Here is a 27,614-nt window from a genome sequence, read left to right on the forward strand (position 1 = left end):
AGTGCGTTGGGAACAGAGAATCACCCCATGATTACAAGAATTCAAACATGGAGCTCCAGGAAAGATAGAAATAGATTTAGGAAGGGTTACAAGAGCCAAAAACATACCTTTTTGGGAATGGGATCCAGGAACTCCAAGTCACAACTGGGGTCAGGAGTTTCACGCATGCGTCGACTGGGAGCAGACGGTACATGCGCAATCCAGCCAGTTAAAGGACTTGGGAATCCTGACAGAGAAGTGCTCCTGCATGATGAAAAAGAAACAGCATGTAAACCAGATCAAGTGAATGGAAGCTGAACACCATATTGAAGGGGGAGCCCCCAGATAGGGGACAGAGAGGAGGAAAACAATGTGATCCCAAAGGCAGCTGCTCCAGTTAGGGAGAGGGAGAGGGCAAAGGCGAGGGTGAGAGCAAGCAGTGGAAATTGCTCCAAGCAGAAAAAAAGGCTACCACAAGCAGACTAAGTAATGGTGGCTTGGGAGAAGCCCTGATGATCTAAGAAATCACCAGAAGGTCTGTACTGTGGGCTGTTGGAGTGAAGCTACCTCTTTGGAGCAATAATATTCTGCTTGGCATGGCCAAAGAGCTGAAGTTGTACTTCTGAGTTGGTGCTGAGTTCAGCTCAGGAATCCAGAGGAACAGAGTCTCAATCAACAGAGACTGAAAGATAGTGAGGTGGTAATCATTTGAGGCCGTCTGGGTTGGAGCAATCTTAGAGAAAATTACCAGATGAGAACTTCAAAAAGTTGAAGACAGAAATTCCTTGAGACAGAGACAAGAACTTCAAGAGATTAATTGACTCACTGCGTTACTGATGTCTGGGTGAACTACTGAGAAGTTGGTGGAATTTGTCTTGGTTGCCATTTATAATGGTGCGTTTGACCATAGTTCACCTGTTAGTTCATATGTATCTCATGTTAACACTAAATGTTAGAATATTAGATATTGCAAATTGTTTTACTTTTGTCTCTGTTTATTCAAAAACTGCAGAATCTTGTGGCTTTATTCCCTTAGCAAGAGTCTTGAATCTCAAACTTAAACTAAAAGTTACTGGTCCCTAAACAATGTCATACCAAGAGTTTGGGGGTCTGACTTGACCCTGGCACTGAGCCCCAAGGCTATCTGCTCCCACTGCCTTTTGACCATGTGCCTGGAGGGCATCCTTCTCCACTGCAGATCTCTTCTTTTCACCATGATTTCTGTTCAGCATCCAAAAGTCTTGGAGCCCACTCTCTCTCCTGTTGCAGCATTCCTCACGATCCCAAAATGAATCCTCTTCAACAAGATTCCCAGCACCAGTTCCAGCTACCTCCTTTTTAAGAGGTGTAAGCTACTTTAAGCTCATCGGCATTGCTTAAAGTGGTGCTATTGCACCCAGCCAATAAACTGCACAAGAGAAACCATTCAAATCGTCAGGCAACACAAGGTTGGCTTGATGCCTGCATTGCAACCAACAGGCACAACTTAATCATGATGCCTGCCCCCCTTTTTAATGAGAGGGTTGCTACTATCCTAATGCCAGATAAACATTTGTCAAAGTGCAATGGAAACATTCATTGTTAACATTAAAGATTTATTGAGTCCAGAATTCATTAGCTGGATATAAACATACATGTCTTTGAAGGGATCCATCTTCCCCAATGAGCCACCCAAACTTTGTTCATAAAAAGTGAAATGTGACCATATTTTCAAGTGTAGACAATCTTTTTGAAAATGACAGAAGTATGTCAGATCTGATGCTGGATGTGACTATTATTCAAGTCTTTACGAGAGCTCATTCAAAACAGGAGGGGTAGGTGCGGAAGACAAGAACCACAAATGTGGTTTATAGCAGGTGATCTTAAAAAGGTGATTGGCCAAAGCAAGCAGTTTTTGATATGTTAAATAATATGGAAGAATGTTAGCTTTTTAATTACTGAACAAAATGCAAGTAATAGTACTTTTGTTTTGTGGTACTGCATCGTGTTCCATAAGACTGGACATCCAGCCTTTATATGGAAAACAGCTAAAGTTAAATTTTGTGTGTCAAGGAAATTTCTGTCTCAAAGATATATTGGGATAATTCAAACTAAGGTTAGTACTGCAACACTGGAGTCATATTCCAAACTCATCAATTCAGCATATCTGATTTGTGCTGGCAATAGCACAATTGAGTTATTCACTTCAATCCCATTTTACACTTACAATTTTCTACACATTTTCCCACAAATGCTTGTACAATTCAATTTTTAAGTAGTGTTATAGCCTCTATTTCTTACTGTGGTAAGTATTTTACATTCCAAATATTCTCTTGAAGGAACAAAACAGAGATTGGAGCAGACTATGCAACCCTTTTGAGCCCAAACCACCATTCATGCAATTACAGCTTAGTGTTCACCTGCACTCTCTCACCTACTGCCAATATCCATTGATTCCCCGAGAAACCAAGCAGCTGTCCAGCACAGCCTTAAGTATAATCAATGATGGAGCTTCCACCACCCTTTCGGATGGAGAATTCTAAAGATTCAAAATTCTGCAGGCGGAATTTTCCCACCCACCTGCCACAGGAATCATAGCAGGTGGGGACAGATCATGTAAAGATCCATTGACCTTGGGCGGGTATTTTCGGCCTTGGTAAGCACAGCCGGAAAATCCACTCTAAGCCAACTAATTCTTTTCTCATCTCAGTCCTAAATGATGAATTTCTTGTCCCAAGACTATATCCCACCCACCATGTTTTAGGTTCACAGCCAACAGAAGCGATCTCTGTCTACCCTGTCAAGCCTCTCCAGAATCTTGTATGTTTCAAGGAGATCACCTCCGATTCTTTTAAATTCCAATGAATTTAAGCCAAGTTGATTCAGCCTCCCATTATAGATCACTACTCGCATCCCAGGGACCAATCTAATGAACCTTCACTGTACAGCTTATTGCAAATATATCCTTCCTTAAATATGGAGATCCGAATTTCACACAGTACTTCAGATGTAAGCTCAAAGTCTTGTAACAATTGTAGCAAGACTTCCTCTCTCTTGTACTCCAAAGCCCTTGCAATGAAGGCCAACATGCAATTTGCTTTCCTAATTACTTTCTGTACTTCCATGCTAAATTTCTGAGTTCCTTGTATGAGCACAACTCCAAGACTTTTGAATGGACTTACCTTGCATTAAGTTGATCTTTCTCTACACCCTAGCTATGACTGTAACACTACATTCTGCACTCTCTCTTGCTTCCTTCTCTGTGAACGGCATGTTTTGTCTGCATAGCGCGCAAGAAACAATATTTTCACTGTATGTGAATAGATGACAATCATAAATCAAAGAAATCAAATCAAACTCAAAGCCTTTGAGCACCAACATTTACAAGTTACATGGCTTTTTAAAAATTATTATTTTCTATTCTTACAACCAAAAAGTGAATAACCTCACTCTTCCGCAGATTATACTCCATCTGTCACCTTGATGCTCACTCGATGTTGCGAATGCTGTGAGGAGGTAATGGCCTCATGGTATTATCACTAGACTATTAATCCAGAAATTTAGCTGATGTTCTGGGGACCCAGCTTCGAATCCCCCAGCAGTAGATGGTGGAATTTAAATTCAATAAAAAATTGAATTAAAAATCCACTGATGACCATGAAATCATTGTTGATTGTTGGAAAAACCCATCTGGTTCACTAATGTCCTTTAGGGAAGGAAATCTGCCATCCTTACTTGCTCTGGCCTACATGTAGCTCCAGAATAACAGCAATGTGGTTGACTCTCAATTTCCCTTGGGCAACTAGAGATGAGCAATAAATGCTGGGAGCCAGCAATGCCCATGCCCCACAAAATGAATAAAGTTGCATGCATGCTCTAGTACTGATTAAGAGAAGTTGATACTATTACATCTACTGGCTCTCCTTTGTCTACTCTACTAGTTACATCCTCAAAAAAACTTGTCAAACACAATTTCCCTTTCATAAAACCATACTGGCTCTGTCTGATCATACTATGATTTCTAAGTACACTACCAAGACTTCTTTAATAAATTCTAGACCATCAGGACTTGGCAATGTCAGATCTTAGTCCCATTAAGTTTGTGGTATCTAAATGAATTTTTTTTTGTTTGTGGTTTATTCCTCGATAACCATACCTGGTTGATTCATTCAAATATTTATCACTTCAGAGGTTTTCCCCAGTTCTAAATTAACTACTCACTAATTTCCATTTATGCATTCCAATAATTCTGTTGTTGTACTTTGAAGTAAAAATGAGTGCTTAACTCATTTATGCTATTTAACATTTTATATAGGTTTCAATGAGTATCCCCTTTCCTTCAGTTAGAGTCAAATCCGTAACTCTTTTCTGTATCTTTCTCACATAAATGCATCATTATTGTAGCACAGTGGTACGGTCTGACAATGCTCCACAAGTCTGAAATATTGTATACTAGCATGCACACCAATTACTTTTCTTTTAACAATGTATATTTCAAGTATACTGTGCATGAAACAGAGCATTGTGACTGCTGTCAAAATTTGTTTCCAACCGTATACATAAAATGCTCAATCTGATCCCCATTTCCAACATGAACAACTTCCCTCTGAACCTAGAATGTTTCTCGTTCTTATATTGTTTACTCCTTCTTAGCACCTCCCTGCCTTTCCCTCTTTGCCTCCTGCATGGAGGATGTATTGTGTTTCTTGTATTATCAGCTCTTTCATTGTACTGGCCCCCACATTGGTCCAGGCAACACTCCAATTTAAAGTCAAATAGTTACCACGGAATGAATTAGTCTATAAAAGCTGATGAGATGAATTAAGAATATAGATCTGAGCTATTTTGATGTTTTACTTAAATAATCATGAACAGTGCAAATGCAGAAAGTAACTGGAATTATTCATTCTGACATCGATTTAAATCTATAACAGTATTTTAAAGGGAAAGCTCTCTTGGCATAAAAGATTTAAAACACCCACACATATGCCCTGCATTAGAAGGTGAAATGTACATTATATACACAATATTTTTATGAAACTAATAAACAAATTTGCCTAAAGTGGTGTTGGTATACAGAATACATTGATACATTATGGTTTGTCACAAGAGATAGGAGTAGACCATATGCCTGTTACTCCATTCAATATGATCATGACTGATTGGCTCCAGCTCAATTTCCCTGTCCATTCCCTATTCCTGTGATAACCTGAGACAGCAAAAATTTGTCTATCTCAGCCTTAAATGTATTTAACAATGGAGAACCCATAACACTCTTGGGAGAAGAATTCCAAAGATTCACCACCCTTTGAGTGGAGTAGATTCCCCTCCTCTCAATCCCTTATCCAGAAACTGTGCCCATGTTTTAGATTTCCCAGTGGAAACAATCGCTCGTGTGTACGCTATTAAGCCCCTTCATAATCGTAAACATTCCAATGAGATTGATCTGGACAGATTGGGGGTGGAGAGATGCAGTATAATTTGGATTAATGTGAGGTTATTCACTTTGGAAGCAAAAACAAGGCAGGTTACTACCTGAATGGCTGTAAATTGGGAGAGCGGAGTCTGCAGCAGCACCTGGGTATCCTTGTGCACCAGTCACTGAAGGCAAGCATGCAAGCGCAGCAGGTGGTAAAGGCGGCAAATAGCATGTTGGCCTTCATTGCGAGAGGTTGAGTGCAGGAGCAGAGATGTGTCGTTGTAATTATACAGGTGATGCCACACCAAGAGTAGTGTGCAGAGTTTTGGTCTCCTTTTCTGATGAAGGATGTTCTTGCTCTCAAGGGAGTGCAGTGAAGGTTTACCAGGCTGATTCTGGGGATGGCAGAGTTGATGTATGAGGAAAGATTGGCTAGGTTAGGACTGTTTTCGCTGGAGTTCAAATGAATGAGGAAGGGGCTCAGAGACTTATAAAATTCTAAGAGGTATTCTTAACTCTAATTCTAGACAGGGTAGATGATGTTCCCAATGGTGGCAGATTCCAGAACCAGGGGTGACAGTCTGAGGATTCAGGGCAGACCATTTAGGATGGAGGTGAGGAGACATTTATTCACCCAAAACAAAAAAGAGTGGTAAGCCTCTGGAATTCATTACCAGAGGAAGTAGTTGATTCCAAAGCACTGAATATATTCAAGACGGAGCTAGATATAGCACTTGGGGTGAATGGGATCAAAAGGTTACGGGGAGAAAGCAGGATTACACTATTGAGTTGGATGATCAGCCATGATCATACTGAATGGCGGAGCAGGCTCAAAGGCCTCCTCCTATCTTCTATGTTTCTATGAGATTGCCTCTCATTTTTCTAAACTCCAGAGAAAGTATTCCCAATTCACTCAGCCTCTCATCATTGGACAACCCCCTCATTCCAGGACCTCAGATAGCCTATAGTTTTCTCCCAGATCATCAACAACTAAAACTGCTTAGAGATCAGACACCAGCAGGCTTATTGCAATCCGGTGTAACTCCAACTTGCTCTCTATCATTTGAGGAAAAATGGTCTGATTTACATTTACTGTTTCTTTTCAACATTTCAGTTTTGTTTCGGCAATCTAGTTAGTAATTGGCTTGTTTGTTATTACACTGAGACCAATTGTTGGCAAATTTTATTTTTTATACATAAGTGAAAGATGGACATGATAAATAAATCATTCATGTTGAAATGTATTTTAATACAAAGATAAGACTATCACAATATATTTCCAACAAGAAAAAGAGTTGCTTTTATTCTCGAAAACTATTACTGCATTAGCGATGCGCATCAACTCAGTACACATTGGAGTGGATCTGTAGGAGCAATGAAACAATGCAATTATTTAGCTAACGTGGTCTGATGCTGTTAGATCTTTCCTACCTAAAGTAGAGAGCTGTTTACTCCATGTGGTAGAGTCCCAGCGAAACTGGATCTTGGAAGGACCTAAGTCTACATTGCACTGTGTTTCCAGCAAACGTCGCATCTGAAATAGGATCTATATAACAGAATATTAACATTGGTTATTACATACCAGCCAAATATTCTCTCTGAACTAATAAATATTGAATACTCTTAATTTAACACAATTCATGTGAGTTTGTCTTTGATACAGATTCACCATTTTTGACTTTGCCAGCATTACTGCTTGCCAGAGATGATAATATACCCTTACCAGTTCCTTGCTGAATAAGAATGGGATATCATTCTTCTTAGCGACTGCCCAATTAATGAAGTTCAATACATGTTCCAAATGCTTGCACAAATCCATTACTGCTTGAAGTTGGTGCTCCAGTTTATGCTTTCGTTCGTTTGTTATTCTCTGTGAGATCAAAGGAATAATTATCACTAAAAGCCACTTTCGTCACACCAGAAACACAGAATAGACTCAATTACTCATTTCCAATGTGAAATTACTCCATCTAGGTTTTTATTTTGTGGAAGTTCTCAGCCACTAGATAGGTATGGGCATACATACTTGACCAAATTCACTTATCCCACATTTCCAGTGGGGAGCTGCAATCAAGGAAATGCAGATTAGAGAATCCAATAAAGTGTTGCAGACTCCTGTCTGAAGCCTGAATTCTTGTGTTTACTTATGTGTCACAAGTAGGCTTACTTTTACACCACAATGAAGTTACTGTAAAAATCCCCGAGTCACCATACTCCAGCTCCTGTTCAGGTACAGTGAGGGAGAATTTAGCATGGCCAACGTACCTAATCAACACATCTCTGGACTGTGGGAGGAAATTGGAGCACCCAGGAGAAACCCACGTAGACACAGGGAGAACATGCAAATTCTACACAGTGACTCAAGCTGGGAATCAAACTCAGGTCCCTGGCCGTCCATCGGATAAATGGGATGATACCATTCTTGATCACAGGCTGTAGAGTATCAGCGAATTTACATTAGAGCCTGTGCTCTCGAATTCCAGCTACAAGCTTGACATCCAAAGGGGTTAATCATTTGAACAAAACATTCAAGGCTGGATAGGCTTGAGTGATTGTGATTTTGTAGTATGTTTCTTTGTTATAGCTATTCAATCAACTATGGGAAGAATAAGACTGAAGGCTTACAGTGATTTATCACCAGTTTTGGTATTCTGTTCTGATGAAATGACAGCATTTTAACAAAAGGCTCTACGGGGACAGGGAGATAGTGCCCTGGTACAGTGGTCAGTCATGTTAGAATATCCTGGTTTGCCTGCATCAGCTGCCACTACGGAGGATGCTGAATATATTGGTCATCTCTCCAATACTCTTTTCCAGGATCAATTCTTTGGCTAGCAACAGACAAGGACACATGGCCTAGGAAATGAGAGTCAATGTGTTGGAGCATTGCCACTCAGACAGAGGCTTTTGGGCTGGAATACCTCTGCACAGGAGCAGGCTGCACCATCAAAATCAGATGGTCTCCTTGGCCTGGTGCTTTTTGATAGTAGAAATGGACTGCAAGTGCCCAAGATTGAAGAACTTTCTTAAACTGTATTTTCCTCATCCATTGCCTCAATATACCAATGATGCTTGTTACAGAAGACAGCCTGGAGGACAGGACACAAACATATCACCAGCTTTGTACCTGGGCTGGAGTGGGAATATAAAGACCCCAGACCTTTCATTTCTATCTTTATCATCTTCGGCTATGATGTTGGCACTGCACTGTAGTGACACAGGTTGTTATATTGCTATGCATTTTCCATCCGTCTTGTTGGTTATACATAAACTGTCCCCACAAGTAATTTCCACAAGGACAATAAAGTGTATCGAATTGGATTCAGCCCATCAAGGGCATCCGGTGTCCATATCAACTCAGAGCCCATTCAAGAATTCTCTGTTCAGAAAAGAGGGGGCTGATACTTTTTTCAAGCTTAATATAAAATTACCTTCCCAATTCATAAATATTTATTTTCGGTTAGAATTAGAACTGACAAGAGAACAGTGGAACAAGGAATACTTTATCTCCTTAGAGTGCACAGCAGAATTCAAGCATGTGATGTTCTAAATGTCCATTTTAGGGGGAGACTGTAGTATAGTGGTAATGTTACTGGACTAATGATAGAATCCTAGGACAATGCTCCGGCAGCCAGTGGAATTCGAATTAAATCAATAAATCCGGAACATAAAACTATCCTCAGTAAAGGTGACCATGAAATTATCATCAATTGTTGTAAAGACCCATCTGGATCAACAGATTCCCTTTAGGAAAGGGAATCAGCCATTCTTATCTGGTATGACCTACATGTGACTTTACTTGTACTCCCCTCTAAAATGGCCTAGCAAGCTCTTAAGGGCAATTGGGAAATGGACAACAAATAATGACCTTGTCAGCGATGTCCACATCTCATGAATTTTTTTTTAAAAAGCAGTAATGGAAACTGTGCCATCAGCACTGGATACAGAGCAAAAAAAATTTTTGCTCCCAAGGGAAGAAACATCAGAAGGCAAGTCATCCCCAGCCTTGCATACCTCCAACCTTGCATTTAAAAGAAACATTGTCAGATGTGTTGAAGCAGATTGCCTATCAACCTGTTTAAGAAATGATTTCTGGCCTTGGGAGAATTAACAAACTATATACAAAATAATCGCATTATAAACTTTAAAAACTCCTTGCAGAGACATCATTTTATTTACAGTTTTACAGACAATGGAGCTGTTTAGCTGATATCTCAGTTCTAATGTGTGACAGGAAGCCCAAATGAAGGCTGGTTTTGTGATTCAGCTGAATGCTCACTCGACACATATACTGAAAACTGCTTCATCAAAACAACCAAAGCGAAATTACAACAAGAATACTATGATAATTCACTTTATAACCATTATTATTACTTGGCTATTACAGAAATAATTTACATGGCTGTAACTGATGTGCAATGCTGTCAGAACATCTCTTGAAAGGCTTTTCCTTTCCAAAGCGGATTCAAACCCAGCAAGTACCAACGACTGCAGCCTTGCAATTCAGCTTCTTGAAATGATTGTAAACATGTAATTACTTTAGGTGTGTCACAGTAGGTCTCACCTCCAGCTGGTCCATGAGAACATTCACTCGTTTATTTAATTCATTCATCATGATCATTTTTGCCATCTTAATCTGATTTTCAATCTTTGTCCGCATTTGTTTTACTTCATTTAACCTGCAAGACAGATGTTCTTTCCAGTAAAATGTATTTGAATAAACATGCACTTACATTACTTTGGTTGAAGGGAGTAAATTACAATACTGTCCAATAGTACTAGTATCTGTGAGAGCTTGAGGAGCCAAGAAGAATTTTATCCTAATTCCACCAAAAAAAAATACAAACTGGTTATTAAAAATGTCATTGCAACATTAGTGGTAGTAGCATACACCAGCAAGTTGGAAAACTTGGCCTCTTAATCCTTCCAATTTATGCAGATCTCACTTTCAAACTTGTATCTCCAAGCTGTTACAATAAAAATCAAAAGTCCATTAATTGAGGAATCACAAGTGGGAGACTACCTGTGAATGGGAAATTTAAAAAAAATCTCAAATTTTCTCCATTTCCCATCCATCTGAAGGTGTTGATTCCCTCAGAGGTATGGTGTTGTTATCGGACAGCAAATTTTATGAAATTGGGCACACAAAACGGAAGCAAACTAAAGCTACCCTCAGAGCCCCTCCACTAAGAATCACAAAGTAACAGACACCAATCAGTAGGCAAGAGCATGCTTTTAGAATGCAAATGAGGGCTAGCACATAAGGGAAGCTGGACAGGATGGCACCTACAGGAACTAAATCTCCACCTCATCAAAATCAGCACATTAGACAGTCAAACAACCCATGGAGACATCTAAAATTAGCATAGTTAAGGAAACATTCTTGACCCCTCAAAACCTCTTGAGGTCAATGACACACCTATGGTTCAAACCCCAGAGATTCTAGACTATTAAATAACCAGACAAAACAATTAACACACACCTAAAACAATTTCCTCAACACTTGGAAACATCGAGACAGGATGGCTAAGGTCGAATACTGTAAATAAAGTATTAGCATTTGAATCGCATACTGCACCGAAGTTCAGGCATAACTATAGCCTGCTGCAAGGGACGGGCAGAGCGCTTTCGGGACAGTCCGATTGTATGTCCTGACTGTGCTTCTCCGTCAATGTGACAGAAAATAAAGCTGCGCCGTTATTGAACTTCACCCTGAGTCCGTAGTGGTCGTTCCGCCCACTCGCGCTAACAGCATAAAGTACAAACAGCGGGCTGGGAACATAGAAACATTGGCCAGGATTTTGTGCTCCTGTTCGCAGCAGATGCGAACGGCAACTGGAGCGCAAAATACTAGGCTAAAGATGGAAATCTATACCAGCAGCAATTCTTGCTGTAGTCCCCACCAATGACGCGACAGGAGAATCCTGATGTTCAATATCGGGAAGCCTATTGCAATAAATTTACACCTCATTATCTAACCTCTATGCCTGATAATCTCTTATATAAGCCATGCAGGACAGTATGAGGGAATGCCAACATAAATTAGGACAGGTCTTCCAGTGTGCCTCTGGCAAGCAGAACTCTGTAGAGTGGATCAGGCGAGTGTATTATTCAAAGGAGAGCGAGCAAGCGAGAGATGTCTTGGCACTGTGAAGTACCAGGGTTGAGTGTGCAGGTGTCAGAGGGCGAGGTTTTCTATTTATTTGTATTTTAGGTTCATTTAGAAAGATTCCACAATCTTTTAAAACCATGAGCCTGTCTTGCCAGCATTATGTCATGGGATCGCCCCTTCACTTTTTGTCAACTATCAGCCTAACAATATAGTGGGCAAAGTGGTATCGAAACAGTGACTCTCCCATATTTTCCTGTCTGCCCATCATTGCTTTCAAAAACATCTATTAAAACAATTAATCCAGACTAATATTCAAATTAAACGAATGAAGGGCGAAGAGGAATGTTTATTATTTTGAAATACTTAGTATTGCTTTCTTTGCTAAAGTGACAGCTGGCATGGTGATACTGCACATTGGGTCCCCAAAACAGCATCAAAGTGTAGTCCCCTCTGCTCTCCTATTTAGAGGAGAGGAAGTTCACATTGTCAAAAATTCTATTGAACACCAACTTTTCCTAAAATTATCCAACTCAAAATATGGATTTCCTGATTTCAGTCCCTGAAAATCGTGGGAATAGTTAGCCCCGCTGTCCTTCTTGGAGTAAACAACTAACATTTAGGTACATCTGCTGGACCATAAAGCAAAATAAGGAATAGATGGGAGATAATTAAATAGAATATATGGTAAATCAAAATGACTAATGTCACTGCAAGCATCTTGCTTCAAATATCATGAATTTGGCCTTAAACATGTGTTAGCACCTTCAGTGCATGAACAGCATAAGATTACATAGGATATACTGCACAGAAAAATGCCATTCATTCCAACTAATCCATACCAGTATCTGTGCTCGCCTTGGGCTTCATTTCTCGTTCAACTATCAGCATAATCCGCTGTTTCCTTCTCCCTCATATGTTTCTCCTTGAATGCATATTCATCATAAATACTCCATGATGTAGTGAGTTCTAATTTCTTACCACTCTTTGGATAAATAAATTTGCTCTAAATTCCCCATTTGATTTTTTTTAAAGGGAATATCTTGCCTAGATGCTCTCCTGCCGCTCCACCCCGCCAAAGTGGAAAGACTCTCTCTAGTTAACCCATCAAAGTTTTTCATAATTTTGAAGAACTCCAAATCACTTTTAGCCTTCTCTTTTCAAGCAGAAAAAAATTCAATCTGTTCACCATTCCTTGAAAGGTATGACCTTGAGCATCTGGTGTTAATCTTGTAAATCTTTTTTGCACCAGTGCCTCGATATCCTTTTCATGGTACAGTGACCAGACTGTACACAGTAATCCAAGAGTAATATAACCAAGGTTCATTACAAGATTGGCAGAAATTTTCTGCTTTTTGAATGTATCCCTCTAGAAATAAACGTGAGTGCTTGGTTTGCTTTTGTTATAGCCTTATTGACATGCAACATAACTTGGCACTTGGTAATTTACTGTGAGAATGCCCTAGTTGTCACACTCTGGCACCTGTTTGGGCACACCGAAGGAGAATTCAGCATGGCCAATGCACCCAACCAGCACGTCTTTTGACTATGGGAGGAAACCCACAAAGATGTAGGAAGAATGTGCAAACTCCACACAGTGACCCAAGCCAGGAATCGAACCCAGGTCCCTGGCACTGTGAGACTGCAGTGCTAACCACTATGCCACCCTATGATATGTTTAAAAGATGTGATAGGGTAGATAGAGAGAGATGTTCAGAACAAGTCTACATAACTTTAAAGTTGGAGCTTTGTTGTTCAAGAGAGATGTCAGGATACACTTCACACAAAAGGGTATTGGAACCCAGGAGTATTTCACTCCAGCAGAGTTTAGAACACTCCCCATTTGCGGAGAACTAGTGAGAGACCTGCTGAAGTGAAGGGCGAGAGGTGGGGGGGCAATCATGACCCTCCCAGGGCGTTGGGCAGCAGGGGTAGTGCCCCTGGGCATAGGCACCCTGGCACTGAGGGGCAAAATGCCCATATCCAGCAAGCCCTTAGGTACCTCCCATCGGGCATCAGGCAGTGTCAAGGGTGTGATCGGTGAGGTGGGTTGGCGGGGGGGAGACCCCACTGTCATTCCGCATTGGGATTAGGTGGGGCTGGAGGGAGGCCAGCGATTGGAGCGGGCTGAGGCTGGACAGGCAGCAAGGGTCCTGGGGTAGCCAGTGACTGAACTGGCCCGCAAATGAGAGCCTGATGGATTAGGACCCTTGCACACGCGCAGAGGCCTGGAACTGTTGGACTCTGGTGTGAATAGGCCCCCCCTCCCCCCCAGTTCAGTACTTTTAGGAGAATCGCCCCCTATATTTCTAAGATGGTTCACAGACCAAAATCAAATACATTTAAAAACACATAAATTTTTCATAAAATGTTTTATACTTTATACTAACTTTAGAAGTACCAATCAAACTTGTGTGTGTTACAGGGAACAACACTATGGACTAGTAATCCAAAGGCCTAGACTCATCTCTACAGTGCAGCAAGTGGCCATTCAGTCCATTAAGCCTGCACAAACAACAATCCCACCCAGGCCCTATCCCCATAACCCTACATATTTATCTTGCTAGTCCCCCTGACACTAAGGGTCAATTTAGCATGGCCAATCAGGAGCTCAATTTGCTCTTTTGGTGGACTTTAAATGAAATTGGCCTGGTGGAGACCTTATGATCTGGAAGTCTCCAAGTCTTAAAGGCATAAATGTTGCTGCCTCTGTTTCTACACCTGTTGCGTCTTGCAGACAGACTTAAAGATTAAACAGGAGATAGCACAGCTGCATTATCATATGGTTTCTCACCTTCCCCTTTCCCAAATATGATGTAGTCCTTCCGTGGCTTCACCACAACCTGAGTGACTGTTTATTGCCTTCAGCTGGAATTTTCTGACCACTCCTTCCAGTGAGGTCTTCCAGTCTCGCTGAAGTGAATGGACGTTTGAATAGCTGTCGCATCTGAACCTGAAAATTTTGGCCATCATCCTGGTTTTAGATCAACCTGTTCAAGACGGGAAACACCTGGATGGTGGTGACATTTCTTAGTCTGGACTGTCCTTTAGAGACAGTGCTGTAGTTGGAATCCACCAAATCAGGTGACTCTTGGCAGACATTTTTTTCAACATGTTAACTTCCTTTTTAAAAAAAGTCAGTTCCAGAAGATTCTAGCAATTTATAAGTATGACATGCTTCTACTGAGCACGACAATGCCACCGTACTAAATGGAATAGATTCAAAAGTGGGTCAAGCAGATCAAAATTGGGCATCCATGAGTCATTATAGATCATCAGCAGGAACAAAATTGTTTTCAATTACAATCTGTTATCTTTTGATTTATCATTGTCATATGTATTAGTGCAGAGTGAAAAGTATTATTTCTTGCACATGATACAGACAAAGCATGCTGTTCATAAAGAAGGATACAAGAGAGTGCAAAATGTAGTGTTACAGTCATAGCTAGGATGCAGAGAAACATCAACTTAATATGAGGTAGGTCCATTCAAAAGTCTGATGACAGCAGGGAAGAAGCTGTTCTTGAGTTGTTGGTACATGATCTCAGACTTTTGTATCTTTTTCCCCGACGGAAGAAGGTGGAAGAAAGAATGTTAGGGGTGCGTGGGATCCTTAATTATGTTGGCTGCTTTGCTGAGGCAGCCAGAAGTGTAGTCAGAGTCAATGGATGGGAAGCTGGTTTGCATGATGGATTGGGCTACATTTGTGACCTTTTACAGTCTCCTCGCTGTCTTGGGCACAGCAGGAGCTATACCAAGCTGTGATACAACTAGAAAGAATGCTTTTTATGGTGCATCTGTAGAAGTTGGAGTGGGTCACAGCTGACATGCCAAATTGTGCCTTCTGGTGGGCATTCTTAACTGTGTTGTCAGCATGGGTTTGAGGAATCAGGAATGAGGAATCAGGAATGAGGAATCAGGAATCGTTGTTGGTGACATGGACACCTAAAAACTTGAAGCTCTCGACCATTTCTACTTCGTCCCCACTGATGCAAACAGGAGCACATTCTCCAATATGCTTCCTGAAGTCAATGACAATGACAATCTCCGTTTTATTGATATTGACAGAGAGATTGTCACCACACCAGTTCACCAGGTTCTCTCATTCCTGTACTGTGTCTTGTCATTGTCATCGGTGTCATCAGCAAACTTGAAAATCAAGTCGGAGGGGAATTTGGCCAGAGTCATTGCTGTGTAAGGAGTGAGGTAGGGGACAGAGAACACAGCCTTGTGGGGCATCAGTGTTGAGGATGATCATGGAGAAGGTGTTGTTGCCTATCTTTACAGATTGTGGTCTATGGGTTAGGAAGTTCATCATCTCAACATCCTATGGAATCCATCACTCTACCATTACTAAAGCTAGGGGATCAACACCGGCTCAACAAGCAGTGCAAGACAGCATGTTAGGGCAGCATCAAACAAATCTAAAAATCCCCAAAAATGTTCCCATCTGATGAAACTACAATCACAAGAGTACATGCATGCTAAACTGTGTAAGCAGGATTGTAAAGTTGATCTCATCACTGTGGTTTGTCTGTTGCAGACAAACCACACTGATGAGATCAACTTTACAATCCTGTCCCATCCTGTTGTGAACGTAAGTAAGTGGGTAATTAAACAACTGGAGGAGGAGGCTCCACAAATATCCCATTCATACTGATGGCAATTCCCAGACCATCAGTGCAAAAGAAAAAAGGGGGAAAACGCCTGCAACCAGATTCAACCAGAAGTGCCGAATGGCCCACTACAGATGCCAGTTTTCAAACAACTTGATTCACTCCACATAATACGGAGAATGCTTGAAAGCATTGTCATGGGCCTGACAACATCCCTGCAGCAGGTATTAAAGACATACTCCATAACCAACTATGTCCCTTGCTAAGCTGTTCCAGAACAACTACAACTAAAGTGGACACTCCGAGTGCATACCTCCACTACTCTGAACTCGTATTACAATTAAGCAGCTCCACCTGGAGGCATTTCCTACCTAGTTGATGTTCTACAACTATAAAGAGAGCAAGAAAATCTTTAAGAGCTTCCATCCGACAGAGGAGACTTGAAGATTATCCATATCCAACAACCTGTTTTGAAAATTCTGCTCACATTTTGATAGCTGTATCAAGCTCCCCACCAAGCCACATCAATTTTAAAGATCAGTCAATTCACTCTCCCAATGATAATGCAGCCTCTGAAAGAATTCCAGGATCCTAATCCGTATCTTAGCCAAAAAACTAATCTGTACTTTGTTGGGCCACACCCCATTGGTGTAAAAGATTTGTTAAAATTTGTCCATTACTTTGAGATAATTTGGGGGCAATTCTCCCAAAAGTGCTGAATTGGTGGGAAAATTGGTCTCAATCACGACTGTATTTTCTCAGCAGCGTCACACTCGAATCTCCCCTCTCTGTGCACTGCAGAGGTCACAATCACCCGGGAGGGGGTTTGCCTATTCGCAGCAGTGAATACACATGCACAGTGGTCCCAATCTGTCGGTTTCCTCATTTGCTGGCCAGCTCAATCTCTGGCAGCCCGGAACCCCCAGTGTGGCCCCCACAATAATTCTAAGGCTAGCTCTGACATTCTCTCCCCCTGCCCCTCCACCAAACACCCTGATGTCTAGCCCACCCCCACCCCAAAATCACTGGCCTCCCCTCCATCCCAAGCCGATCCCAATGCAGAGTGGCAGCAGGACCTCCCACTCCAACTGCCCCTAGGTCCCACCCACAATAGGCCTCATCCCTTTGGCACTGCCCAATGCCTGGTGGGCAGTGCCAAAGTGTCCCAAGCGTACTTTGCTCTTTGCCAGGGGCACAGGCTGGCACAGCCAGAGTGCCCATGCCCAGAGGACACCAACCCCCAACCCCCCTGGGAGGCCAAATTTCCCGTCCTTCATTCCGGCAGTGCCTCCCATTAATTTCCTGAACATGGGGAGCTACTCTAAACTCCACAGTGAAATACTCCTGGCAGGATGGGAGGTGCTATTGGGCCCGGCACGTTTCATGCCGGGCCTGATAATCACATTTAAAACTACATTTAAAATATATTACAAACAGATTTAAATTATTTATTTCTCTTCCCGCTGGTTTCCAGCAGTCTCAACTGCGCCTGTTCTCTGGAAAATACGCATGCGTCAGGAATGCATGCGCGAATCCTGCAAAAATGGTAGACACGCGATTCTTCCGACCGGACCCACCAGAAAATTTGCGGGTCATGCTGGGAGAATTGGCCCCATTATTTCTAAATAGAGACAAAATCATTACCTTTCACCCTCTGTGGCTGAGGAAACAATGGCATCTACTTGCAATGTGGAAAATGGCCCAAGAACGTCCTGTCCACTAAAAAGGAGACAAAATCCAAGCCAGCATTTGCCGCCTTATCAGTTTACTCCCAATCTTTAGCATAGTGATAGAAAATGCCACTGATGACAGTGCTATCCAGTGGTCCTACTTAGCTTTCTCACGCTCAGTTTGTGTTCTGCCAAAGACACTCAGTTCCTGACTTCATAACAGGCTTTGAAAAAGAGCTGAACACCACAGGGTGAGATGAGAATGATTGCCCTTGATGTCAAAGCAGCGTTTCACTAAATGTGGCATCAAGGAGTCATCGCAAAATCAAGGTCAAAGGGAATTGGGGTAAAACTCTTCACTGGTTGGTGTCATACCTAGCATAAAAGGAAGTGGTTGTAGAAACCAATCGATGCAGCCACAGGATATTACTGCAGGCGTTCCTTGGGCTAACTATCTTCAGCTGCTTCATCAAAGACGTTTGTTCCATTATTAAAATCAGAATCTTCGGGATATTTGCTGATGATTACACAGTGTTCAGCATCAGTCGCAATTCCAATAAGCAGCAGATTATGCCCACGTGCACCAGGACAACCTTCATAAGTTTATCCTCCATCACACCCAACCTTCAAACTTTCAAATTTGAGCTAAATGGCAAGAAATGTTCATGAAACAAAAAAGGCTAGGCAATGAGACAGACTCCAACCATCTATCCTCAACTTTTATAAACATTATCATCACTAAATCCCCCACAGGGTTCATCCTTGAATAAAAGCTGAACTGCACCAGTTGTACAAGTATCATGATTATAACAGCAGGTTACAGGCTGGGAATTCTGCAGCAAGAAACTCACCTCCCTAATCCCCAAATATATATATCTATATATATCCCCAAGTCTATATCTACATGACACAAGTAAGGAGAGTAATGGCATTTGCCACACTTGTATGCTGAGTAAAACTCCAGCAACACTCAAGGAGCTCAACACCATCCAAGTCCAAGCAACCTATTTGATAGATAATATCATGCCCACCTTAAGCATTCACTCCCTCCACCACTCATCCACAATGACAGTAGTGTACACCAACAAGATGCACTGCAGAACCTCATCAAGGGTTTCTCATCGCAACTTTGAAATCAGCAACCTCCACCAACTTGAAGGTTGCCAATTCAACATCACCCTGCTCTCCTGTCCACATGACTGTCATAAGAACATAAGAAATAGGAGCAGGAGTAGGCCATCTAGCCCCTCGAGCCTGCCCCGCCATTCAATAAGATCATGGCTGATCTGTCGTGGCTCAGTTCCACATTCCCGCCCTCTCCCCATAACCCTTAATCCCCTCGCTTATCAAAAACCCATCAACCCACATCTTAAAAATATTTAGCGAGGCAGCCTTCACCACCTCAACGGGCAGAGAATTCCAGAGATTCACCACCCTTTGAGTGAAGAAGTTCCTCCTCAACTCCGTTCTAAACCGCCCCCCCTTTATCTTGAGGCTGTGCCCCATAGTCCTACTGTCCTTTCTGAGTGGGAAGAGTCTCTCCACCTCTATCCTATCCATCCCATTCATCATGTTATATGTCTCAATGAGATCTCCCCTCATTCTTCTAAACTCTAACGAGTACAAGCCTAGTTTATTCAGCCTCTCCTCATAGCTCAAGCCCCTCAACTCCGGTATCAGCCTAGTAAACCTCCTCTGCACTCCCTCCAAGGCCAAAATATCCTTGCATAAGTACGGCGACCAAAACTGCACACAGTACTCCAGCTGCGGCCTCACCAGTGCCCTGTCCTTGGCCTTTTGCAATGTTCTAACTAATGGAGGAACAGCACCTCATCTTCCAATTAGGCATTTTATAGCCTTCTGGACTGAACGTTGAGTTCAACAAATCTCCTCCACCTTAACCCCATTTTAATGAATTTTATTTCATCTTGTTTCATCCTATTCATCCATTTTATCATCCTCTTTCTCACCTCCATTTTTCTACTTTCCATTTCAGCTCTCCTTTTCCCCTCCATCCCCACCCCCCACTCCCCCATCCTCTTCAGGGCAATTTCCACATTCCTCAGGCAGATTTTTAACAATCTGCACCTCTGTTCTGCCATTCTGATGATTTAATGGACACTTTCTTAATAATAAACACCTTTTCAGCATTCTGTATCCTCATTTACATTGCCTTAGTCTCATACCACACCCCACCCACCCTCAGTCTAAGTCTCTGCTGATTATCTTTGCTCTCAGTTCTGACGAAGGGTCATCTCGACTCAAAACGCTGGCTCTATTTTCTCCCCACAAATGCTGTCAGGCCAGCTGAGATTTTCCAACATTTTCTGTTTTTGTTTCAGGTTCCAGCATCCACAGTATTTTGCTTTTAACTTCCTGGTAAATCTCCTCTGCAGCCTTTCTAGTGCAATCACTAGAAAATAAAAGCTGATCTTGCTAGCAGTGCTCACATCAAGAAATACTGTATTTCACACTCTTGAAACTCAAAGGGAACCTCCCTATAATGTTTCTTCATTTACATAGTGCTAGCAATCTGCAGCCTGTGCTCACAGTGCAAAAGCCAGAAGGAGCAGGATTTCCTGAGTAGAAGCTAAAATGTGAAGGTGCAGCTTCTTATAGTGGCATCTGATCTCCCTCTAGGCAAAGTCTGAAATAGAATATTTTCTATTATAACTATCCTGTAAATATCCAGCATGAAAAGAAAAATAACATCAGGTGAAGTGCTTTCAATAGTAGCAGTGCATCAGTAAAGCCAAAACCATTGTCCATACAAAAACAAATAAAAAGTAACCAAAGCCCAAACACTGACCAATCTTCACCAAACAAAACATAGAAAACACTGACTTAAAATCATGGCCAAAAAATTTAAGATGCCCATTTTTGGTTACCGATTGTTTCAGTAACCAATCTCTGTGCCAGAGTGGATTGAGGCACACCCAATACTGAGCCTCATGGTCATCAACTTAGCAAGCTACAGACACCTAGTGGGCATTCCAAGACTGCTCACCACACAAGAAAAATGGTAGATTCTGCCACTGCAATTACAGGTGTGGTCAACAGGTAGGTGTTTAAAGGGGATCTTGGCAGATTCTAGAATTAACCATTACAACAATTTTTTTTGTTATCTAGTGACAAAAAGCATTACATTTAAACTTAGGGCAGAATTTTTTGGCCACCCCCCCCTCCAGAACCGGAAAACGCCACCTTTGCATGGTCTGCACCTCCGCCCGCTACGATTCCCGTGGCAGACGGCATGGCAAAATACACCCCTGGATTTTTTAAAAATGTTAGTATATTTATTTCATAAATTTAATTGACTTGAGAAAAGTTATCCATTACTAAAAATAAAAAATTATCAGCAGGGTTGTTGTTTGCTTTTGGCAAGTAAATTTGGAAAAAACATGTTTAAATTATTTTTGATTAATTGTAACTTCATTTTTTGCCCCAATCTTGGATTATCTTCAGTAACTTCATAAGAATAAATGAAGTGACTCACTTATTTCAAACTGCTTTCTTGAACTAACCTTAGATCAGTAATCATGTTTGAGTGTAGGTCACATTACCTTTCCTGCACTTGTTTTGCCGAGCTCTGGATGCTGACTTTTTTCTCTTCCATTTTCAGTGTCAACTCTTCCAAAACCATTTTCTGATTCTGTAAAGCATCTTCCAGATATTTGAAACTGTAGGTAGAAATAGAAAGACAAAATGGCTAGAATCAGTACCCCTGTAGCCACTAAAAACATCAGGTTATCCAACTGATGTATTGTTATAAATCAGTGGGACATGACTGAAGTAGTTTCTCCTTCCATCGCAATGAAGTTTTTTGTTTACATAGCCATTCCTGCACTTTGTTGTCCTTCTTTTCCCTTACCCCATTCCACTTTCATTCATTTTTCAAACAGCTTGGTCCAATTACTTTCTTATCCTCTAATCTTACTCAATTGGAATAAAAACAGCAATCTATTTTACCTGTACAAAATTGGTAGGCTTATGAAGATAAGGATGTTTGGGATAGAAGGAAATTTGGCTGATTCTACAAGTAACTGGCTGTATCATAGAAGACAGAGGGTGGTGGTGGAAGGAAAATTTTCAGACTGGAGGCCAGTTACCAGGGGTGTACCACAGGTGTCAGTGCTGGGTCCTCTGCTACTTGTGATTTTTATCAATGACTTGGAAGAGGGGACTGAAGGGTGGGTCAGTAAATTTGCTGATGACACCAAGGTTGATGGAGTAGTGGATGAGATGTAGGGCTCTTGAGGCTGCAATGAGACATTGATAGGATGCAGAGCTGGGCAGAAAAGTGGCAGATGGAGTTTAACCCTGATAAGTATGAGGTAATTCATTTTGGTAGGACAAACTTGAATGCAGATTACGGGGTCAACAGCAAGGTTCTAAGGAATGTGGAGGAACAGAGAGATCTTGGGGTTCATATCCACAGATCTCTGAAGGTTACCACTCAAGTGAATAGAGCCGTGAAGAAGGCTTATAGTGTGTTAGCGTTTATTAAAAAGGGGTTTGAGTTCAAGAGCCGTGGGGTTATGCTACAACTACACTGGACGTTGGTGAGACCACATTTGGAATATTATGTTCAGTTCTGGTCACCTCACTATAAGGAGGATGTGGAAGCATGGGAGGGAGTGCAGAGGAGATTTACCAGGATGCTGCCTGGTTTGGAGGGTAGGTCTTTTGAGGAAAGGTTGAGGGAGCTGAGGCTTTTCTCTTTGGAGCGGAGGAGGATGAGAGGTGACTTAGAGGTTTAAGATGATGAGAGGGATTGATAGAGTGGACTTGCAGAGACTATTTCCTCGGGTGGATGTAGCTGTTACTAGGGGGCATAACTATAAGGTTAATGGTTGGAGTTATAGGAGGGATGTCCAAGGTAGATTCTTCACTCAGAGAATGGTTGGGGTGTGGAATAGACTGCCTGCTATGACAGTAGAGTTGGACACTTTAGGAACTTTCAAGCGGTTATTGCATAGGCACATGGAGCACACCAGAATTATAGGGAGTGGAGCAGCTTGATCTTGGGATTGGACATAGTTTAGGATAACATTGAGGGCTGAAGGACCTGTACTGTGCTATACTGTTCTATGTTCTAAAATGGAATGCAGCATCCCCATAAATTTAAGTAATTTCTTTACTCGGCGGGGGGCATTTACCTTGCATATCAGAAAGTAAGACTAATTAACACAGCTTTAAACTTGCAAGGACCTAATTATACATAATTGAACTTTGCAATTCTTCTAGTAGTGTATTGCATACTTAATGACACTCAACACTACTGTTTAATCTCAATCACCTTACCTATGGCCTTTGTGTTGCGTTAGCTGACAATTCCAGCAGGCCAGCACATCACAGGTCTCACAGAACAGTTTCAGTGGCTCTTTACTGTGAAGCGGACAAAAGAGCGGAAACTCATTGACTTCACTCTCATCACCTGTAGATTAAATTCGATAACACACTTAACTTATAAATTAATATAGACTGCAAACACTTTTGAAAGTTAGCTGCTACTTCTAGTTTTGATTGTATATCTTATTAAATAGCACTCAAGAATCTGGCATTCAAGAATCTTGCATATTCATGGATTGGAGGAAAGGGTTGTTCACAGGAATTACCCAGAACAAAATGTAAAACTAGGGCTGTGAAGTTGGACTTGTAAGAATAAGTTACAAGATCGATTACATAATCCATGTAAACCAATGGGTAACTGTGGTCAGACCTACCACACAGCAAGCCTGATCTTCTATTTGGGAGTCACTCTCTGCTCCTCACTCTCAACTTTCTGAAGAGAAACTTTTCCCCCAGATTCATGCTCTCTGTTCCTTGACTGCACAGTCTTCCTAAAGTTTGGAGACTATTATGTTCTTTAGTTCGGTACATGTTTTCTGTCCCCTTGCATCATCCTGTCTGTACTGGCAGCATCTGTGGAATCCTGTTTTCAACTGCACCGACCTGCTCTTGAAGGAATCAACTCCTCCTGCTTTTCTGTGTGGGCACCTGGTTGCTAGGCAATAGCCCAGTTTTTTGAAATAGCTTTTGTTTTAAGGTCATGAAGCCTCATTACAATACAGACATCGAAGCAAACCCACAGAATTAAAGAGAACTTTTAAAAATGAAACCAAAAACCTATAGGTTGTGCCTTTCACACACATACCAATATAACCTACTTAAAACTATATCTATTTCCAAACACAAGCATGATCATCACAAAAAGGAAAATGCTGGACATACTCAGCAGGCCTGGCAGCATCTGTGGAGACAACCAACATTAATGTTTTAGGCTAATAACATTTCGAAGAGTTCTGATGGACACCAGTTTCTGCGCAAAGCTGGAGCTGAACTCCTCCATGCTATTTCATAGTGACAAGAGGCTCTGGGGCAAGCTTTCCAATGCAGCATGAATCCTGCTGAGCATGCCCAGTCTTCTCCCGTACGCTGCCCTATCAAAGTCCTCATCTGACTTCTCTGCAGAACAATTCATCTGCAACTGCACAAAAACTATCCTTTTTCTTATTTACTTGTGCTTGATGACTCAAGATGTGCTGATCTTGACTCTTACTGCCCTCCAGTTTGTGTGACAACTATATTTGAGCTGATAACTACTACTGCCAGAGCAAGTGATGTAGCTTCGTCATTAGAATATTATAGTGCTCATCCTGCATGATGAGGTTGCATTGGCTGGCCAAGTTATGGTTCTTTATATGAAAGTGGGAATGCATAAGAAAAGAGTTAGAACAGAGAAAAGTTTGGAGCAGGGGTAGGCTATTTGGTCCTGAGCCTTTTTCACAATTCAGCATCTTAGCTGATCTTCCACCTCAACTCCACCTTTCTGCACTCTCTCTATATCCTTTAATTCCTGTCATAACCAGGAATCTATTGATTTTGGTCTTGAATATTTCAAGATTATTTTCAATGATTGAGCATCTTCAACTCTGTGGATGACAGGAGTCAGTCACATGGAAAGACAGAGCATTGCTGCTTTGTGCAGAAATGGGATTGGTCAGAAAAAGACCTCAACAATATCCTGCATTACAGCTTGAGTATTTCATTACACCACTTCTACTCTTCAACTTCCTCCAGCTTCTTGATCTTCTCCATCTTTATACCTCACCTATTCTTCCTCTCTGAGCAGCTAGATTGTGGAACAAACAGCAAACAATAATGAATTTTGAGATTTGCTCTGGCTGTACTGAAGGAACCTCCTTGTTTAGAGAGCTGAAGAATTGTTTTAGGACACCAATTTTCTCAGTTGGAACTCTTGTTGATGCACGGCTCACAATAATTGGATCATGATATCTGTACTCCAGTACCAGTTGGTGACATTCCTTCCTCTTCCTGAAGCCAGATGTTTACCCAATTAGACAGAATATAGAAGATTAGTGTAATATGAAAGACTCATGATTACAGCCAGAAAATTGGATATGATTCGCTGTCTATCTTACACAAGTTGTGCATTGAATACATGGAAGAACAAGCTGCTTCCTGATGAGGAATATGCTGTGCAAAATGGGGAAATTCAATTGCTCCTCCTGTTTGTCAGATCCATGCAGACGATGTTACAAACCACCAACATCACAAACAATGCAACAGTGACTTGTCAGATCACTGTGCACAGCAAACTGTCTGATGGCTCCAGAAGTGGTTTAAGAGGAGGCAAAGACCTAAACTTTTAGAATCAGTAGAATTCACTGTCATCTTACAACCTGGGCTATAGTTTTCTATACAACAAATGGCAAGTGTGTAATTGTCTAACCTTGCTAAAACAACACTGTTTCTGAATATGCAGATGCTGTAAATTCTCCTGCAGTCTTGACACCTCGCAACCTCTTCCTGTTCCCCATGCAGAGCTTTGCTGCCTTCTGTAGTGCTACGTCTGACTCACTTCAGAGCATTAAGAGCAAGCCCAAACTATTCAGCAATCAAAAATTGACCCAGAAGCACCCCAGTGCCATAAAACTACTAACCGCTTACCAAAAGCAGGCGAGGGTTATTTTTAATAGCTCTCCTGAAAGCTGCGTTGGATTTTCATGCTGGGTAGGTTAAGGAAGCGTGTTTTAGGTATACACCACACACCAATTTCAGAAAGGGGACCCAAATTATAATATTTATATGACACTCATGTTTGTTGGAGGTTGCTGCAGAGGATGCCTCTCAAGTATCCAAATAAAATGTACTTCTGTTATTTTTTCAGGTGCATAATACAACACTCCTGAATTTGATTCCAAAGTGCTAATTTTGAACACTGAAAAACATGTCAAGTGCAATGCAATTTCGATCCCTCTATTTCCATTAGAAAAAAGGAAGGTTGGCTCTGATAAGAAAGAGGCTGGGATGGTTCAAAGAAACAACGGATATATGCAATTCATCATCAGTTTAAATCTTAATTTACTTGAGTTGAATTTCTTTTTCTTCTTTCACAGAATGAGTGTGTTGGTGGCCAGGTTAGCATTTATTGCCCATCCTTTATTGCCCTCAAGGAGATGATAGTAATGAGCCACCTTCTTCAACCACTGCAATCAATGTTGTGTAGGTTCACCCATAGTGCTATTATGGAGTTCTAGAATTTTGACCCAATGATATTGAAGGAAGAGATACAAGAACTAGGAGCCATAGGCGGCCATCTGGCCCATCGAGCATGCTCCAACATTCAATAAGATCATGGTTAATCTTTTTGTGGACTCAGCTCCATTCACCCACCCACTCACCATAACCCTTAATTCCTTCACTGTTCAAAAATTTATCTATCCTTGCCTTAGAAGCATTCAATGAGGTAGCCTCAACTGCTTCACTCGGCAGGGAATTCCACAGATTCACAACCTTTTGTGTGAAGAAGCTCCTCCTCAACTCAGTCCTAAATCTGCTCTCCCTTATTTTGAGGCCATGTCCCCTAGTTCTAGTTTCACCTGCCAGTAGAAACAACTACCCTGCTTCCATCTTATCTATTCCCTTCATAATATGTTTCTATAACATCTCCTCTCATTCTTCCGAATTCCAATGAATAGAGCCCCAGTCTATTCAGTCTTTCCTCATAAGCCAACCCTCTCAACTCCAGAATCAACCTAGTGAATCTCTTCTGCAACCCCTCCAGTGCCAATTTATCCTTTCTCAAGTAAGGAGACCAAAACTGTACATAGTACTCCAGGTGTGGCCTCACCAGCACCTCATACAACTGCAACATAACCTTGCTATTTTTAAACTTCATCCCTCCAGGAATGAAGCCAAAATTTCATTTGCCTTCTTAATTACCTGTTGTACATGCAAACCAACTCCTTGTGATTCTTGCACAAGGACATCCAAGTCCCTCTGCACAGTAGCATGTTGCAATTTTTTACCATTTAAATAATAGTCCATTTTGCTGTTATTCCTACCAAAATGGATGATCACATTGTACTCCATCTGCCAGACCCTCACCCAGTCAGACCATCTATATCCCTTTGCAGACTTTCAGCATCCTCTGCACACTTTGCTCTGCCACTCATCTTAGTAGCACCTCCGAATTTTGCCACACTACACTTGATCCCCAATTCCAAATCATCTATGTAAATCGTGAACAACTGCAGTCCTAACACTGATCCCTGAGGCACACCACTAGTCACTGATCGCCAACCAGAAAAACACCCATTTACCCCCACTCTTTGCTTTCTGTTAATTAACAATCCTCTATCCATGCTAATACATTACTTGTAGCACCATGCACCTTTGTATTAAGTAGCGGCACCTTGTCAAATGCCTTCTGGAAATCTAGATACACCACATCCACAAGTTCCCCATTGAGAACATTACATGTGCAGTGGCCAAAGAATTCCACCAAATTAGTCAAACATGACCTTCCCTTCATG

General features: G+C 41.6%; 1 protein-coding gene across 5 annotated transcripts in view; it reads right to left on the bottom strand.

Annotated features, from left to right (window-relative positions):
* Positions 1–27,614, bottom strand: part of trim66 (tripartite motif containing 66) — a 210,952-nt gene that overhangs the window by 33,136 nt on the left and 150,202 nt on the right. For all 5 annotated transcript variants that reach the window (XM_080190176.1, XM_080190175.1, XM_080190179.1 and 2 more), the window contains 5 exons: positions 23,077–23,209; positions 21,336–21,452; positions 9,942–10,056; positions 7,101–7,247; positions 6,809–6,923 (listed from right to left, as the gene is read on the bottom strand). In XM_080190176.1, coding sequence (XP_080046302.1) covers positions 6,809–6,923; positions 7,101–7,247; positions 9,942–10,056; positions 21,336–21,452; positions 23,077–23,209 — 627 coding nt within the window. The remainder of the gene's footprint in view (positions 1–6,808; positions 6,924–7,100; positions 7,248–9,941; positions 10,057–21,335; positions 21,453–23,076; positions 23,210–27,614) is intronic.

Source organism: Carcharhinus amblyrhynchos, chromosome 6, assembly GCF_965287045.1.
Source record: "Carcharhinus amblyrhynchos chromosome 6, sCarAmb.v2.hapA, whole genome shotgun sequence".
Lineage (NCBI taxonomy): Eukaryota > Metazoa > Chordata > Chondrichthyes > Carcharhiniformes > Carcharhinidae > Carcharhinus > Carcharhinus amblyrhynchos.